The sequence below is a fragment of the Synchiropus splendidus genome, chromosome 14 (assembly GCF_027744825.2).
Source record: "Synchiropus splendidus isolate RoL2022-P1 chromosome 14, RoL_Sspl_1.0, whole genome shotgun sequence".
Taxonomy (NCBI): domain Eukaryota; kingdom Metazoa; phylum Chordata; class Actinopteri; order Syngnathiformes; family Callionymidae; genus Synchiropus; species Synchiropus splendidus.
Window position 1 is genome coordinate 22,539,545 of NC_071347.1, and position 14,212 is coordinate 22,553,756.

The 14,212-nt window shown below is 48.5% G+C and overlaps 1 protein-coding gene across 3 annotated transcripts in view; it reads right to left on the bottom strand.

Moving 5' to 3' along the window:
• The window catches only part of ntrk3a (neurotrophic tyrosine kinase, receptor, type 3a), a 94,106-nt gene that overhangs the window by 63,237 nt on the left and 16,657 nt on the right, over positions 1 to 14,212 (bottom strand). For all 3 annotated transcript variants that reach the window (XM_053886322.1, XM_053886321.1, XM_053886324.1), the window contains exons 2-3: positions 12,560 to 12,634; positions 12,154 to 12,225 (exon numbers count right to left, since the gene is read on the bottom strand). In XM_053886322.1, coding sequence (XP_053742297.1) covers positions 12,154 to 12,225; positions 12,560 to 12,634 — 147 coding nt within the window. The remainder of the gene's footprint in view (positions 1 to 12,153; positions 12,226 to 12,559; positions 12,635 to 14,212) is intronic.

The following is a 14,212-nucleotide window of genomic DNA, read 5'->3' on the forward strand; positions in this document are numbered from 1 at the left end:
GCCAGACTCCTCACTCCTCACCTTAAATGGATTATGGAGGCACCCGAACCACCTGAACTGGAGAAGCAGAGGCTCTACTCCGAGTCTGCCCCGAGTGACAGACTCCTCAGCCTCTCTCTGAGGGAGACGCCCGGCACCCGTCACAGAAAACTCATTTCAGCCGCTTGTATGGTCCATATTTACATTGTCCACTGCACATATTTATGTTCAGTTTCCACAACTCTTGGTTAATTTCCGCATCATACAACATCAGCCGTGCTGCAAAGTGACATAATTAAAACAACATTCACAAAGCCAATTCTATAAAAGGCTACAGAGAGACTCATTCGTCGCAGCCACTGGGAGTCATTCCTCCATTGTGGAGCAAAACACTTTCATTCTAAATTCATTTGGAAAATGTGTTTGAATGATCGACTCCCTTGGAGCAGCAGGTCTTCTTCCCTTCCGCTCAACAATACCTGTCAAGTCACAGTCCGAAACAAGGGACACCTGCACTTTTTTTTTCAGCCTAGTCACTTCAGCCTGAATCCAAGTCTCACACATCACAGTCACGTCCAATAAGCAGTCAGCGCTGGTCCTCCCAGTGGCCTCTGCAGGCCGTGGTCCAGATTGACCCGACCACCTTGCACAGGGTTTTCCCGCTGGCCCGTCAAACGCCTCCCTGGCAGTCAGGATATTGTCTGCCTTTGATTTGGCGTGTAGCCCGGACCTTATCTGCTCTTTCCCGCGCCGCCTTCCACAAGTACACAGGAATACAGCAAGACCCGGAGACAGGGAGGAGGAATGGCTCTGATCTTGGCTTCTGAGATGCTGAGAGAACCGCGCGGTCTCCCAGGGCGAGGTCTCCGACTGCATGTGAATGAGAGTTGGATCCCGCTGGCCAGAAGAAAACTTTCACGGTGGAATGACTTTGAAGGGAAGCCTTCCTGGCCTGTGAGGTTGCCACAGATCTCATGAGTCGTATACCTCGCCCTAGTGGCAGGCCGTGCATTTACCTAGGCCTTCAGCACCACGTGGGGCCTTCAGTCAAGCCCCCAATTCAAGAAGTGATGGAGAAACAGAGGGGAACGTTTTGTCACTCGCTGAACGGGTGACAGCAAAAATCATGAGAAGTAAATCTGTGTCCAGACAGCAGCGCTCCGTCTGCTCATCTGTCCGGCCGGAATCCTTGAGTTCCGCCAGCAACGGACTTCAGCCATGTTTCTTCTGAGATATTTCCACCAATAACGCGTGAAAAGCACCACATTCAAGACAGCCTCTACGATGTTTCCACTTGGTTATCACACGTTTGATCACGTGAGATTTCATCATTAAAAAGAGATGAGTTTTCTGATGGTGTTGTGGGACTCGTCGAAGCCGTGACGCGCCGCCAGGTGAGTTTACACGTGGCAGAAGCCACTCATTTGAAGTGAACAAAATATCTCAAACATTTGCACTCACCAAGCGCCAAGCCTGCAGAACAGAGCGATACGAAACACAACACTGGGCTATACTGTCACATGAGTATGGCTACATATACTATATAGAATATATTCTGGGAAAATGACATTACTTTTGTCATAAATGTGCTCATGATTTCTGGACCTCGCTGGCCCGCCAATGCCTTACCCTGTGTGACTATGTTGAGGAGGGTCCGGGGCTGGTGCTCAGCCCGATACACCCATCACCTTGTTGTTGTTGTTGTTGTTGGGTTCATACAAACATTCTCAAATGTGACAGCATGCGACCCAATTTTAATGTGACTACTGCAACAAACAGGCATCAAAGAGCGCCTTTTCGCACGGCATATGCAGTGGGCGGGGCCACGGCGGGCAGCCATTCTCACAAGAATTCCATAACTCCTCAAGAATTCAAGAAAAACATGGGCACTTTTCACCCTCATGGTACAAGTTCTGGAACTCTGGGTCTCTCTGTGAAGGTCCCTGATGAAGAGCATCATTTGTTCATGTACTTTCATAACAATAATAATCCTGTCTCAGCTCTACACAGTTCTGTAAATCCAAACTATTTTGTGGGGCAGCTGATGTCATTTACCTTTGTGCAATCGTTTAATAAAAACAAAATATTCATAGAAAGATTGGTCCCCTCCATCAAGATGCTTTCGGCTTCTCTGCTCATGTACTTATTTATTTATGGTTGTACCACATCAAATCATCCCCCAAATCATTTCACTCAAAAGCCGGTGGGTTCAGGGACAGTGGGAAATCTCGCTGCTCAACTATTGTTGAGATCTTAAAGAAGTTGAATCGTACCTCGCCACTGCTTCATCGATAGAAAATGACTCGGCGCTATTAACGGCATTCCGTTATCGGCCTTCCCATCGGTTTTTGGGAGGAGAGGAGTGAAGTGAACACTCGCCCCGGAGTGAGCAGTCAGAGGCGCGGCCGCCCCACTCCACTGCGCTCTGAATAAACATCCGTGTTGGCAAGTGTTACATCAAAGGAAAGCGCTGGCGAAGTTCGACATTGATTTTTCATTAATCTCCAGCACGCTGCAGGTGCTCACACACTCGAGCATGAATTCTTTAACAAGGCGCTGCAACAAATAAACACACACTCCGCGGCTTTCTCGGAACGTTTGACTTCATCCGGGGAACATGGGCCTCTCTTTATGAGGAACGACGTCACTGGACTCCGACAAACACCAAGAGCGATGCTCGAAGAGCGGCTGGTGAGAGATATCTGATCGGACGGTGAGTGAAGAGGCAGCTGATGCGAGAGAATCAATTGAATCCATTTGCTTCAACACATCTTGGCATCGTGCATTTTCTGGCATAGCAACCGTCTCCAAGGAGGATACTGTAGGCAATCAAAGCTTCAGCTAGCTCGACATGGGGGCGGCAATCGAGCACTGCTGAGACTTCCTGAACAGCAGGAAGTGGGCAGATGGTGTTTGTGTTTGTCGTGCGTGTGTGTGAGAGTGTGTGTGTGTTGCCGGGAAACTTGGAAATTCTCCATAATCAACAGTCTTTTAAGCTTCAGATACTCATTTCTGATTGGATTTTAGAAGTTTTTCAAAGACCTTTGTCGCGTCTGAGGATGCTACGCAGAAGTAAAGCAAAGCAGGTGACGTTGACCCAGATGTTGACGTGTGGTCGCGCCTCCCTAGCCGCCCCCCTCCCCCCGCCTGCTTCCCTCCTCCATTCAGCCGTCAAACGGAACAGTCGGGTCGCAGGCCTTTCCTGCTCAGATGAGGACGATTCCGCTCTGCTAGATGTCGCCACCGATGATGTCAGCCGGTCGAGGTGCCAACCGTTGCTTCCGTCTGCCAAGGCCCCTTTTTTGGAGCGACGGCTCGCAGGGGACTACAAGGCCAAATATAGTCTTCTTCTGTTGAGTTTCAACAAATACTCTCCAATACCTCTAAGTCAGTCATTGGTTCCCATCAGCCAGTCTCCTTCACCTTCATCCTGAACCTCATCCTCTTCTTCAAAACTGCCTCTCTCCAAACCATCTGACTCTTCCAAAATGGCCGCCTCATTCTAAAGTCTAATCTAATATAAGGTTTGTATTGAGATGCTCCAGTGATGTCCCTCTCCTTTGGTCCACCAAAGCAGGATCTTCACGTATTTTCATCTCTAAACAACGCAGCGCGCGGACAGGACAGCGCACGTCAGCAGCTATAATGGTGGCTAAAGAGGCGGGCCTCCAGGAGTGGGTGCAGCTGGGAAGAACAAGATTTCATCTCCTGGCAAACAAAGTGTTTTCAATGGGCGGGGCTTATGCTGTAATGTAAAGAGAGAACAGACACTGACTGCTGTGTTGAAGAAGGTCCAGTATCATTTTTAAAGACACATTAGTCGCTCTTTAACAGCCATATACTAGATACATAAAAAAGTTCCAACGACAACCTACCAATACTCACACAAACATCGTGTTTACCTGTGTGATGACGCGAGTGAAAGGAGCTGCTACACGGTGCGGAGGAGTGGGCGGGGCCACCTCATTCAAAGAAGGAGAAGCACGACAAGGACTACAAAAATGGCCTCCAACAGGTTGATCCCAATTAATCCTGAATTTGTTGCAACAAAACTACTTTAATCGCTGAAGTGTTTGTCGTACAGTGAAACAAAGCGTGTAGGCGGAATTGTTTGTTCCGGACTCGGCACTACAGTCACGACACAATGTAGCGGAGAAGGATGCTCTCTGTCGATGTTTTCAGCTCATGAACACAACTCTTCCTCCGGAGGTAGTTATTTGCCTATATATTTATTAAATTCGCAGAGAGCCGGACGCTGAAATGTTAGCCACGCTAGCACGCCTTTTTTGTTTTGTTGCAAAACCGGGAACATACTGACTCATCCGCATGAGACTGTGGCCTGGTTTAAAAAACAAACGCAACCCACGGTGTTTTCTTCTTCAGGCTGTCGTGACTTCAGGTCAACTGACGCAACAAACTCTGTGACCAACCGACTTTGTTTTTTTCAAATGTGAATAGCTCATAAACGGATGAACAGGGTTCTTTCACTCTGAAACCATCCTAGGTCCCCTTTAAAAACCTCTCGCGCCACAGACACAAACAGGATCTTCAGGAAAGTGAAAAGGCTGTTTAGCGTTTCCACAGAGGCAATTAGTGCGCGGCCGTGGCCGAGTGTTTATTTGATCGATGAGTGGCGCCGCCGCGTCACCTCGCGCCGACGTAATGACTGGCACTTCATAATTACAACAGCAGCACCTGTCACTTCTTGGCTCCATCAGGCTCCCTGGAAATAGCCGGCACTAATCAAGTGTGTGTGCGTCACTGTCCCGACTGACGCGGCTGTCATCGCAGATAACCCTCCCTCCGGCTCAGACTGGGACAAGTGGGCGCAAGGATGGGCCCCAACGCCAAAGACGACCTCCGAACGGGGAGCCACCCGCTGGACTGAGGCGGCGTTCCTCCCTCCACTGAATCCATCACTAAACTCAACATCCAGGCCGCCATACACATCTTAGCGGCATGTCACTGCATTAGCGCCACGAACTAGCGGGGAAGTAGTTAAAACGCCATTCCCATCATTGCTTTGTCACGCCGCAGTCTGGTTCAAGGCCAGTGTGGGACTACTTTTCTCTTCAATTGCTTGTAGAAATGAAACGGCTTGTCGCAATAAAAGCTCCGCCTGGCAGGTTATCTGTGTGAGGGACACGCTCCACCTCAGCGCCAGCAGGTTCCCACGGCGAGAGTGGCGGCGCATCATGGAGGATATAGGCTGGGGAGGGGGCGACTGCCTCATAAATCCCCCGCTTGTTTACTCTGAAGCCCCTCTCACACCTTCAGCAGAGGAAAGTCGTAAAACGTGTTTGGGAGAGCGACTTGCGCGTCATGAGAGGAACCTTTTTAGCTAATGAATGGAACCATCGGTCTTCATAAGACCCTCCCGCCAGGACCGCCACCAGAACTACTGCGTGATTACCGAAGCCCCCTGCTGGTGGAGGCGAGAGAAGAAAACAAAACAGGCCGGGCCTCGGTCAGTGTTTAAGTGACTGTGATGCCTTTAATCTGTGTGGAGCCTCGTGGGCCGCTAGCTACGAACGAAGAAGGCAGGATGCTATGGGACGCAACCACATTGTAGCGAGTGATCGAAGCATCATACGTGGTTTTTTTGTTTCATTCATCGTGCCGACCACCACTCACAAGATTCTGCCTCCAATCCAGAAGCTCATCCTCCAAGCCAGAAATCTCGCCAGATCACACGGGACAACATGACGTGTAAACACCACAACAAGCAGAGAACACAACTGACATGCGCGTCGGATGATGGCAGACTTCCCTGTTTTGTTTTTTTCTAAAGGCAAGAATTCTCCAGTTTCCAGTTCCACACTCCCAAGGCGTAGCATATTGATGTTTGCAAGTGGATTTTAGCGTCCAATGTTGATGGTGAAGGCATCGCTGAATGTAGATGCATAAAGGTCCGTTAATGCCATACGAATCTGGATACGGACGGAGCCTCTTGTGCTCTGCCTTCACTTTCTCCGTATTTCTGAACGTTTCCACGAAGCTAACGGAGCAGTACCATGGGAAATCATGGAAGGCAGCGCTGCTGTTAGCACACGATACGTAGCTGTAATGAGACACAAAGAAGACATGACGATGGCGTTTTGAATCCGACTGTAAACGCCCAGGTAAAGAAGCCAAGTTATCGAAACAGCAGAGAAGCTATCAAAACACGGGTGAGGAGGCGTCCGAGTCAGTCCCACTGTTGACCCAAACCCATGTGGTTTTGTGCTGCTGACCCTTCTGAAGAGAGCTTTACATTCCATTCACATTAGCGTTCAGATCTGCCGCCCGTCTCTGAGCCGTTCAGACACTTCATCCTCTCACTATAGTCTGAGTCGTCGCTGCCACGACAACGTGTTTGGAAACAAAACAAGTCAAGCTGCTCTTCTTCCTCAAACTCCGTAGACCAGCAGTCCCTCCTTACTGGCTGATATTGCTGCTACTTCCACCGCTTCAGCGCACTGGTGTTTGGTAGCTCCAGTGACAAGCCACAAGATGGCGCCGGCGTTGAGAACCTTGTCAGAATCACTATGTGTTTCATTGTCGGAGATGGAGACATATTGTCATTTTTCTGTGTACGTGGAGTGAAAGCCAGTACTTCTCCGTTCTAATGCTGGACTGGCGACCGCCTGCGCTCCCTTCCTGGATCCAGGTGGAACTCCTGAACACCTCCAGTTGGCCCCGCCCACCGAGGTCACAGCATCACTCACCTCCTTCCATGTTTGTGCCACTGATACAACTGAACTTCTCGTGTTGCGACAAGAAGCAGCGAAGCGAGCAGTGGAAGGTGGACGTTAACCGAATGAAATGTCCTTTCATCGTGTTTTGACGCTTGTTCAACAGGTCCATGTTGTCGCGGCTCAGCTGACTAATGAGCTAATTACGCCAGATTATCGCACATATTTCGGGGTTCGGAGAAGCGGCGAGGAAAATGAGATTCCTCCTGTTGAAATATTCATAGGCGCCTGTTGATCGGCGCTCTACATGGATGAAACCTGTTATCTGTCGGCCTGGAAGCCCGACACAGAGTCTTGACTGTGGCTCTCCGGAGAATCAACATGTTGTCTATGAACGTAAGAAATATGAAAGGCACAAATGGAGGAGAGCCAGTGGGCTCCAGCGCTCTGGAAGAGTGTGTTTTTCACGCCATCTCCTCTCCTCCTCGCCGCCGCCGTCTCCTGCCTGGAATACTAATGAAGGCTCTAATCTCGGCAGCTATGAATACGCAAAAGTGTTACATCACCATCGGAACGGAGAGGAGGGACACAGACAGAAGTGGAAGGATGAGTTGGACCGGGGCGCCGCGGTTGATTCATTTAGCATCGCAGGGTAACAACCGCCGCCGATAATTCGATAGATGAGGCCACTGGACATCGTGCTCAGTTACAGCGACAGCAACGCTCGGAAACAATACGTGGAGACCCGAAGGGAAGAAGGACGGTCCTCTTCTCCGCAGAGCAAAGAGTAGAAACTGAGTCATGAGCAGAGAGCGAGCGCGCACGCAGGAGCGGCTCACATGATCCCCAGAGGAGAGGAAGAGATGCAAAACAAAACAAGAGGCCAAGAAGAAAATCAATCTAGTGAGTGAGAGTTTTGCAATTCATCTGTCATGATGAATTGCACTTCAATACTTGATACTGTGGAAGCCGTCCTCATCTGCTCCATCACTGCTCTGGTGAGGAGCCAAATCTGCGCACAAGCATTCTCTGAACTTCACCGTCTGCTGCTTCATGGACGCCTTGCTGAAGACAGCACCTGGTCTGATGTGGCGCACGCTTTAGACGCCAATAAATCTGAAACGAATGGGTCAAAACGACTGTGTTAAAGTGACAAATGCAACCCAGTCACGTTACTCACTTGACTATTTATCCATCTCTCGATGTGAATTCTGGTTTATTTTCTTCAATGTTTATTCATGACACTGTATTGATTATTTTTTTATGATTACATTATTATATTTTATACCATCCATCCAGTATATTCCCTTATTACTTGGTGGGGGACGATGTGGTACATTTTTTTAAATGACTTTTTCATTCTTTATTTCCACAGATGACTTTACCGCAGGGTTTTTTTTTTCCACAATTGTTGGAGAAAGTCAGAGTCGCTGACTGACTGACTGAAATTTCAAATCCATCCATTTTCTTCTGCTTATTCTCTGAGGAAAATTAAACATAAAAATACATTTCTAAAACGTCTAGTCGCATCATTTATTCTGGCTTGTCTGACCCAAACTACAATGAGGGTGCAGCAGCAGGTCACATGCTTGCCTGCATGTTGGTCACTATCTTCCCGTTTTTGTGGCTCGTGCACGGCTCACCGGGAGCTTCCAGAACCAGAGGCCAGATCACGTCGTGTCATGACTCCGTAGCTGAAGGGCTTTTCCTACGGCCCCTGAACGCCACATGACCATCCTGCCAGCGCCTGCTTCTTTACATGGCGCTTGAGTCAAGCTGCGTGTCTCACTTTGCTTTGCTCTCGCCGTGGATCAAAGCTGTCGTGAGAAACACGAGGGTTCACGACTGATGTCATGTGACAGGCGTTTGCTGTTGCACCGCCACATCCCAACACAGACTCCGCCTTCTCCCTGTAACAAGGTTGAGTTGCTCGGTCCGGGTCGCGCCTGACTCCCACCCACCGGAGCGGCCCGTCGTGAGGCCGGGTCTTGTGCATCAGCCCTCAGACGTCTTTCGCCTCACAGCCACGGATCTAACGGCCGGCTGATTCAGAAGAGCCACGCAGTCTTTGGAGGATCCAGCAGCAACTCTGATTTGAAGGGGAGGGAAAGCTTTTGAAGTCTTTTGACTCCGGCGTGGAGAGATAATACAAATGAAAATGGGATATAATAATTGAAGACAGAGGAAGGAGAAAGAAAAAGAATATCCGTTTCCAGGGGGGGGAGGGGGGGTGCACTTGAGTCTCTCACTGTGCCTGCTCTTCCACTTGTCTTCTGTGATCCTCCCCCTCCTCCTCCTCCTCCTCTCATCTGTTGCCTCATTCTGCTCCTTTTGTCTTCCACGTTCTTCACAGTCGATCTTCTTTTTGGGCGCAGAGCCCACTCATTGTACTGCGAGTTTTCATTTCCCTTCATCTCTCCATCGATCAGTGTCTTCAATAGTGTCACACCAGGACCGGAGAACGGCGGCCGGCGCCGGCTTCCGTGGCTGAGAGGCTGTCCCAGGAAAGGGGCCGCTGACCTCCTCGCTTTCTTACTGACAGTGTCTGTGTGTGTGTGTGTGTGAGTGTGCATTTTTTTGCCAGTCAAGTTTTTCTTTCCCTTCTGACAAGGCTGTTTGACAATAGTCTTGGTTCAAAATCGACTTTTGTTTTCATGGCGCCCCGAGAAAGTGGCACTGTCTTTCGCTGTTATTTTTTGTGAAGGTCATTGAGCTTATTTCTGTCATTTTTCATTTTTATTCTCGAGGCTCTGTTTACACAGTATATATATATATATAGTTTCCCATCACACTCAACTTGGATTGTAACTTGTAAGCTGTATTCACTACACAGCATTTCACCCCTTTGTTACCTGGCTACTCATTGATTTCCACAGATGACTTATACACAGCTAGTTTTTGTTTCTGCATATTCTCTGACAAAAATGAAACTTAAAAATCTACATATTTTTTAAATATCTAGTTACGTTATTTATTCTCATGATTGTGTTTTTGTTGTTGCCATTTTATGTTTGATGAGTTTTTATTTTTAATGAAACATTCCACTGAATTTTCTCCATCTGGTAACTTATTTTTGACCCTGTGTACATATACACATCATCCATAACATGCATACATATATTGTCTTCGATGACACTCGACTTCTCATCTATCTATTGGTGTGAATTTATTTTATTTTATTTTTGTTTAGTTCAGTTGAGTTTATGCAGTACAATCCTCTTCCATGGCATTAATGATAATAATTTCCAATCCATCCATTTTCTTCTCCATATTCTCTGATGGAACTTAAAACCTCCAACATAAAAATACATGTTTTTAAATGTCTACTGGCGTCATTTACTCGGATGGGTCTCAGTTGTGTGTTTTGAAGAGCTTCAGCAGATGATTGTTTAATAATGAAATAGTCAGGTCAGCATTGCTTGGCTCACGTCCCTCACGTCAGCGGAGCGTCTCTCCTCCTGAGCCGTTTTCTGACAGTGATCTGTTGAAGATTCCCAAACCCTCTGAGGCTTCAGCGAAACGCAGCTCATGAAACCGCGTTTCTGAAGTGAACTGATCTCTAACAGGGGCCTCATGAAGCCAGGTTCGACTGCAAGTTGAATGACTATCTGGCAGGACACGCGACCACACACACACACACAGAGTTATCTCGCGCCTTTTATCAGGCGAGTAATTGTAACTGGCTGAGCGCGGTGTTTGACACAAACCATTAAACGGTTAAAGAGTCGCAGACCTGATGGTGCTGGCTGATAACCAAAGAGGAATCGCAAACAAAAAGTCCCTGAAGAATAAGAGGGAGCGCGTCGGCGCTTCCTCCCGGGGGCGGAGAGTCTATCGGCGCGGCGATATGTCAGATGGAGACGGCTCGACAGTCAGCTGCAGCTGTCAGATACGGCGCCATGTTTGATTTATGTTGCTGCGAAATCTGACAAGAAGTGTTTGATAAAAGTTTGAAAGAGAGTGTGTGGGGACGCAGCAGGAGGTCTGAGCGCCGCCACCGGAATACCAACTCAGCGGGTCAAAGATTGGGCAGAATTTCACTTTAAAAAATATGACATGAACAGAATAGAATACAGAGTCTATGTTGTGTTGTGTTGGTGAAAACCCGCCACATTTGCAGCCCAAATCCAGCCATCAGGCGACAAGGTTTCTGTTGAACATTCGCAGGTTACAGGAGTCTTGCAGGCAAGTTTCTGGCGGACGTTAATGTCAAAACATGTCGTAAACCTGGTCACACATGTTTGAGTTGCTGCTGAGGTCTGACTCATTAGAAACCAGATTTGTGAGTCAAGATTAAAACACGTGAAATAAAGCTGAACCTGGGCTTCAGTATAATCAATGAGCTGTTTTAGAATAAAGTTATTCTGCTCATATAAACAGACAGGAACAGGAACATGATAAATGATGTCAACGATAAACAACACGATCACTACATGTCCATTCTATTCCATGTGTTGTACACACTACCGTCTCTTTTGAAACTGTCCCGTGGTGTTCATGTGAGTCCAGTGCAGCGAGTGAGTCGCGTGTGTTTAGCCACTGTATCATAAGAACCGAGCGTATCACAAAAATGAACTCAGAAAAGAAGAAGAGCATCAACAAAACAGTCATGGAGGATTCCGTTTCTCGACAACACACGCAGGTTCCGGACACGGGAGGCTGCTGGGCAGGCAGCCGGGGGTCGGCGGTTCGATTTCCTATACCTCCAGTTACATGTCACGCTGTCCTTCAGCACAACTCTGAACCCCTAATTGCAGCTGGCGCCATCATGTGGCAGCCGTGATTGATTTTCCCTCTTCGGGGATTAATGCAGTGTAACCTTTTCTGCGTGTGTGTGTGTGTTTTCTTGTACTTCTATCTCTGTGAGAACCTGTGTAAGTTTTTAACCAACAGAGTCAGAGTCAGTCCTCACTTTGTCAAGCCTCATTCTGAGGGTTAAAACTAGAAAATACCTTGGTTATAAAATTGGGTTTGAGTTTGGTTCCGAGTAAAGGTGAAGTTTAGCCATGTGTTTTAGAAGGTTAGGTTCAGGGGGGGAGGCTGGCCCACCAGTCCCAGGCTCAGAGCCCCATGGTTTTACTGTGCTGCTGAACAGAGCCACATGCTACAAACACGTCAGGCTGTGAGGCTTCACCTGAGCAGCTGCTCACCTGACTCAGTACAGCGGTTACAGCTCATCCCTGTGTGTCACCAGGTTGCTGCTTCACGTCCGGCGTACGTCTCTTGTGCACGTATTTTTAAAATCCATCCATTTTTCCCTGATCCTCCTGGAAATATCAAGCGGTGTAGACAGAAATGTCTGCGCCATTGACTTGACTTCTCTATGTTTGGACGTGGCTCCTGCCACCAGTAACGTGGCCCCGGTCTGTGTGTGTGTGAGCCACGCTGCAGACTGGAGCGTCTCATCTTCACTCCACTCAATGTATGTCAGTGACGGTCCTCACTAGGATAGGAAGACAAATGTGTGTGTGTGTGTGTGTGTGTGTGTGTGGGTACTCACATGTAGCGCAGCTGGGGGTTCTTGGAGAAGACGCGTGGCTGGATGGTGCGCAGGCTGGTGTTGGTGATGGTTCTACGGCACAGAAGACGAGGGAACAGTCAGATGGAGACGCAAACAAGCAGCGACCAGAACCTGGAATTGATTCTCAAATGCCTTGTTTTCCACATTGGAAAGCACAAATCCACAAAGGACACTGCAGCGACCCCTGCTGATGGAGATCAGAGAGCGGCGGGCGACACCACAGCTCTGGCACATACGGCGTGAAAGCAAACCCTCAGCCGCATCACTTTACTGATCATTCATCGAGGAGTGATACTGGGCTTTTTCAAAAGGTCTGGGAGCGAGAACATGGCTGCGCGAGGGAGGAGGTTCCAGGAGCAAGGAGGAGCAAGTGTGGAGGACTTACAGCCGCTGTAATCCGGTGTAGAGCTCCATGTCCACGTTCGTCAGCGTCCGCAAACCACTCCAGTTCTCGATGTGTCTGTTGAGCAAAGACAAACATGTTGAGTGTCGGGATAAAGTCTGGGAGGGAAGAGCAACGCCAGGACGGGGTGGACCTTCCTGGAGCATCACACACTCCAGCAAAGACAGAGAGGTCGGCCTTGAAAAGGAGACATTCAAAGTCAAATCCATGTTCACCACCAGCAGCCATAGAGGCGGAGACGTCAAAGTCCAGCGAGTCGCCGTACAAGCAGGACCCATTACAGAGTTTAGCTTAGCATACTAGCTTTGGTTGGCATGGCTGGGTTCGGCCAACAAGGTCAAATGAAAGAAAACGTGTCACTTTGCGCAGAACACAGCAGTCAATAATAACAAGGCTTCACACGACCGTGGGTTCATTTCTTCTCTCTCCGACTTCAATCCTCAGCTGCACACCTGCGCGCACAGGTAACATATGCATGGCCCCTGCCAACTACGGCAACTCCGCCAGGACAAAATAACCTCTTACAATAACAAGTAGGAAAATGGATTTGAGACCAAGCCGGAGAAGAAAATATGCCGACGTTCAAATGTTATCAACCGTACTCCTGACATTGATACGAATTTTTATTTCAAAACACTCAAAACGCATTTCATTGTTTGTTTTTTTCTGAGCTATACTCTCCCAGTTGTTCATACCTGGTTAGCCCGCTGTTGCTAACGCTAATCTGAACGCAACTCCCTTTTCACAGTGTAAAATGGATGAGCAGGAAGTGAGTTTTGTGCAGAGGAGGAAGTGAGGTGGCAACAGTTGGACGGTTGAAAGGAGCCGAGATTTGCGGGTGAAGGTGACGGGACGACGGCGCGGCATAATCCCGCCCGCTCCAGGATCAGTAACACAGACTCCATCAATTCGTAATCCAACAGTTAGAGCCTGTTCCTGACTGCAGATCAAAACTTAATGCGCCTCTGCGCCGCCAGCCGCCGTCAAGTGGCTGGCTGTTGCAGCGCGTGTCGGCCATGTAAGTCAGTAGCGAGGCCTTGAGGGACGACGCCAGCGGGAACAAGACAGTTGCTTTTTGGAATCCAGCGACGGATGGCGACGAATCAAAACACACAAATCACACGGCACTAAACATCTGTTTACCCCAGAGAGCCCCCTCCTGGCCCTCCTGTGTGAGTGCGCGCACGTGGACGTGTGCGTGCCACGCCGCGTTCGAAGTTCTGCTCGTCCGTCTGTCAGCTCTGGAATTGATTTATCACCCCAACACCTCAGCAGATCCCCCCTCCTCACCCCCCGTCCACTCGCCGCGGCTCCTCTCACACACGTGTGTTGGGATAAGAAGGTTATGAAAAATATCGTCACAGAATATTTGGGTTCTGTGACGACATTAGGGGAAAAGCGAGTCCCTTAAAAGTTCAAAATATCATATTTGTCCATTATTTCATGCATTTATTTGCAATAATTCTAAGACTAAGAAAAAACAATATGATGGGTGAAATGTGAAATTCTGTTTTTGAGAACAGAATATTTTGTCTGAAATATTTACACTCGATGCAGATCAATGATCACGTAAGGATGAGGATGCTTTGAGGGAAAGAAAACTCAATTAATATGCATAAGACACATAGGTATCAT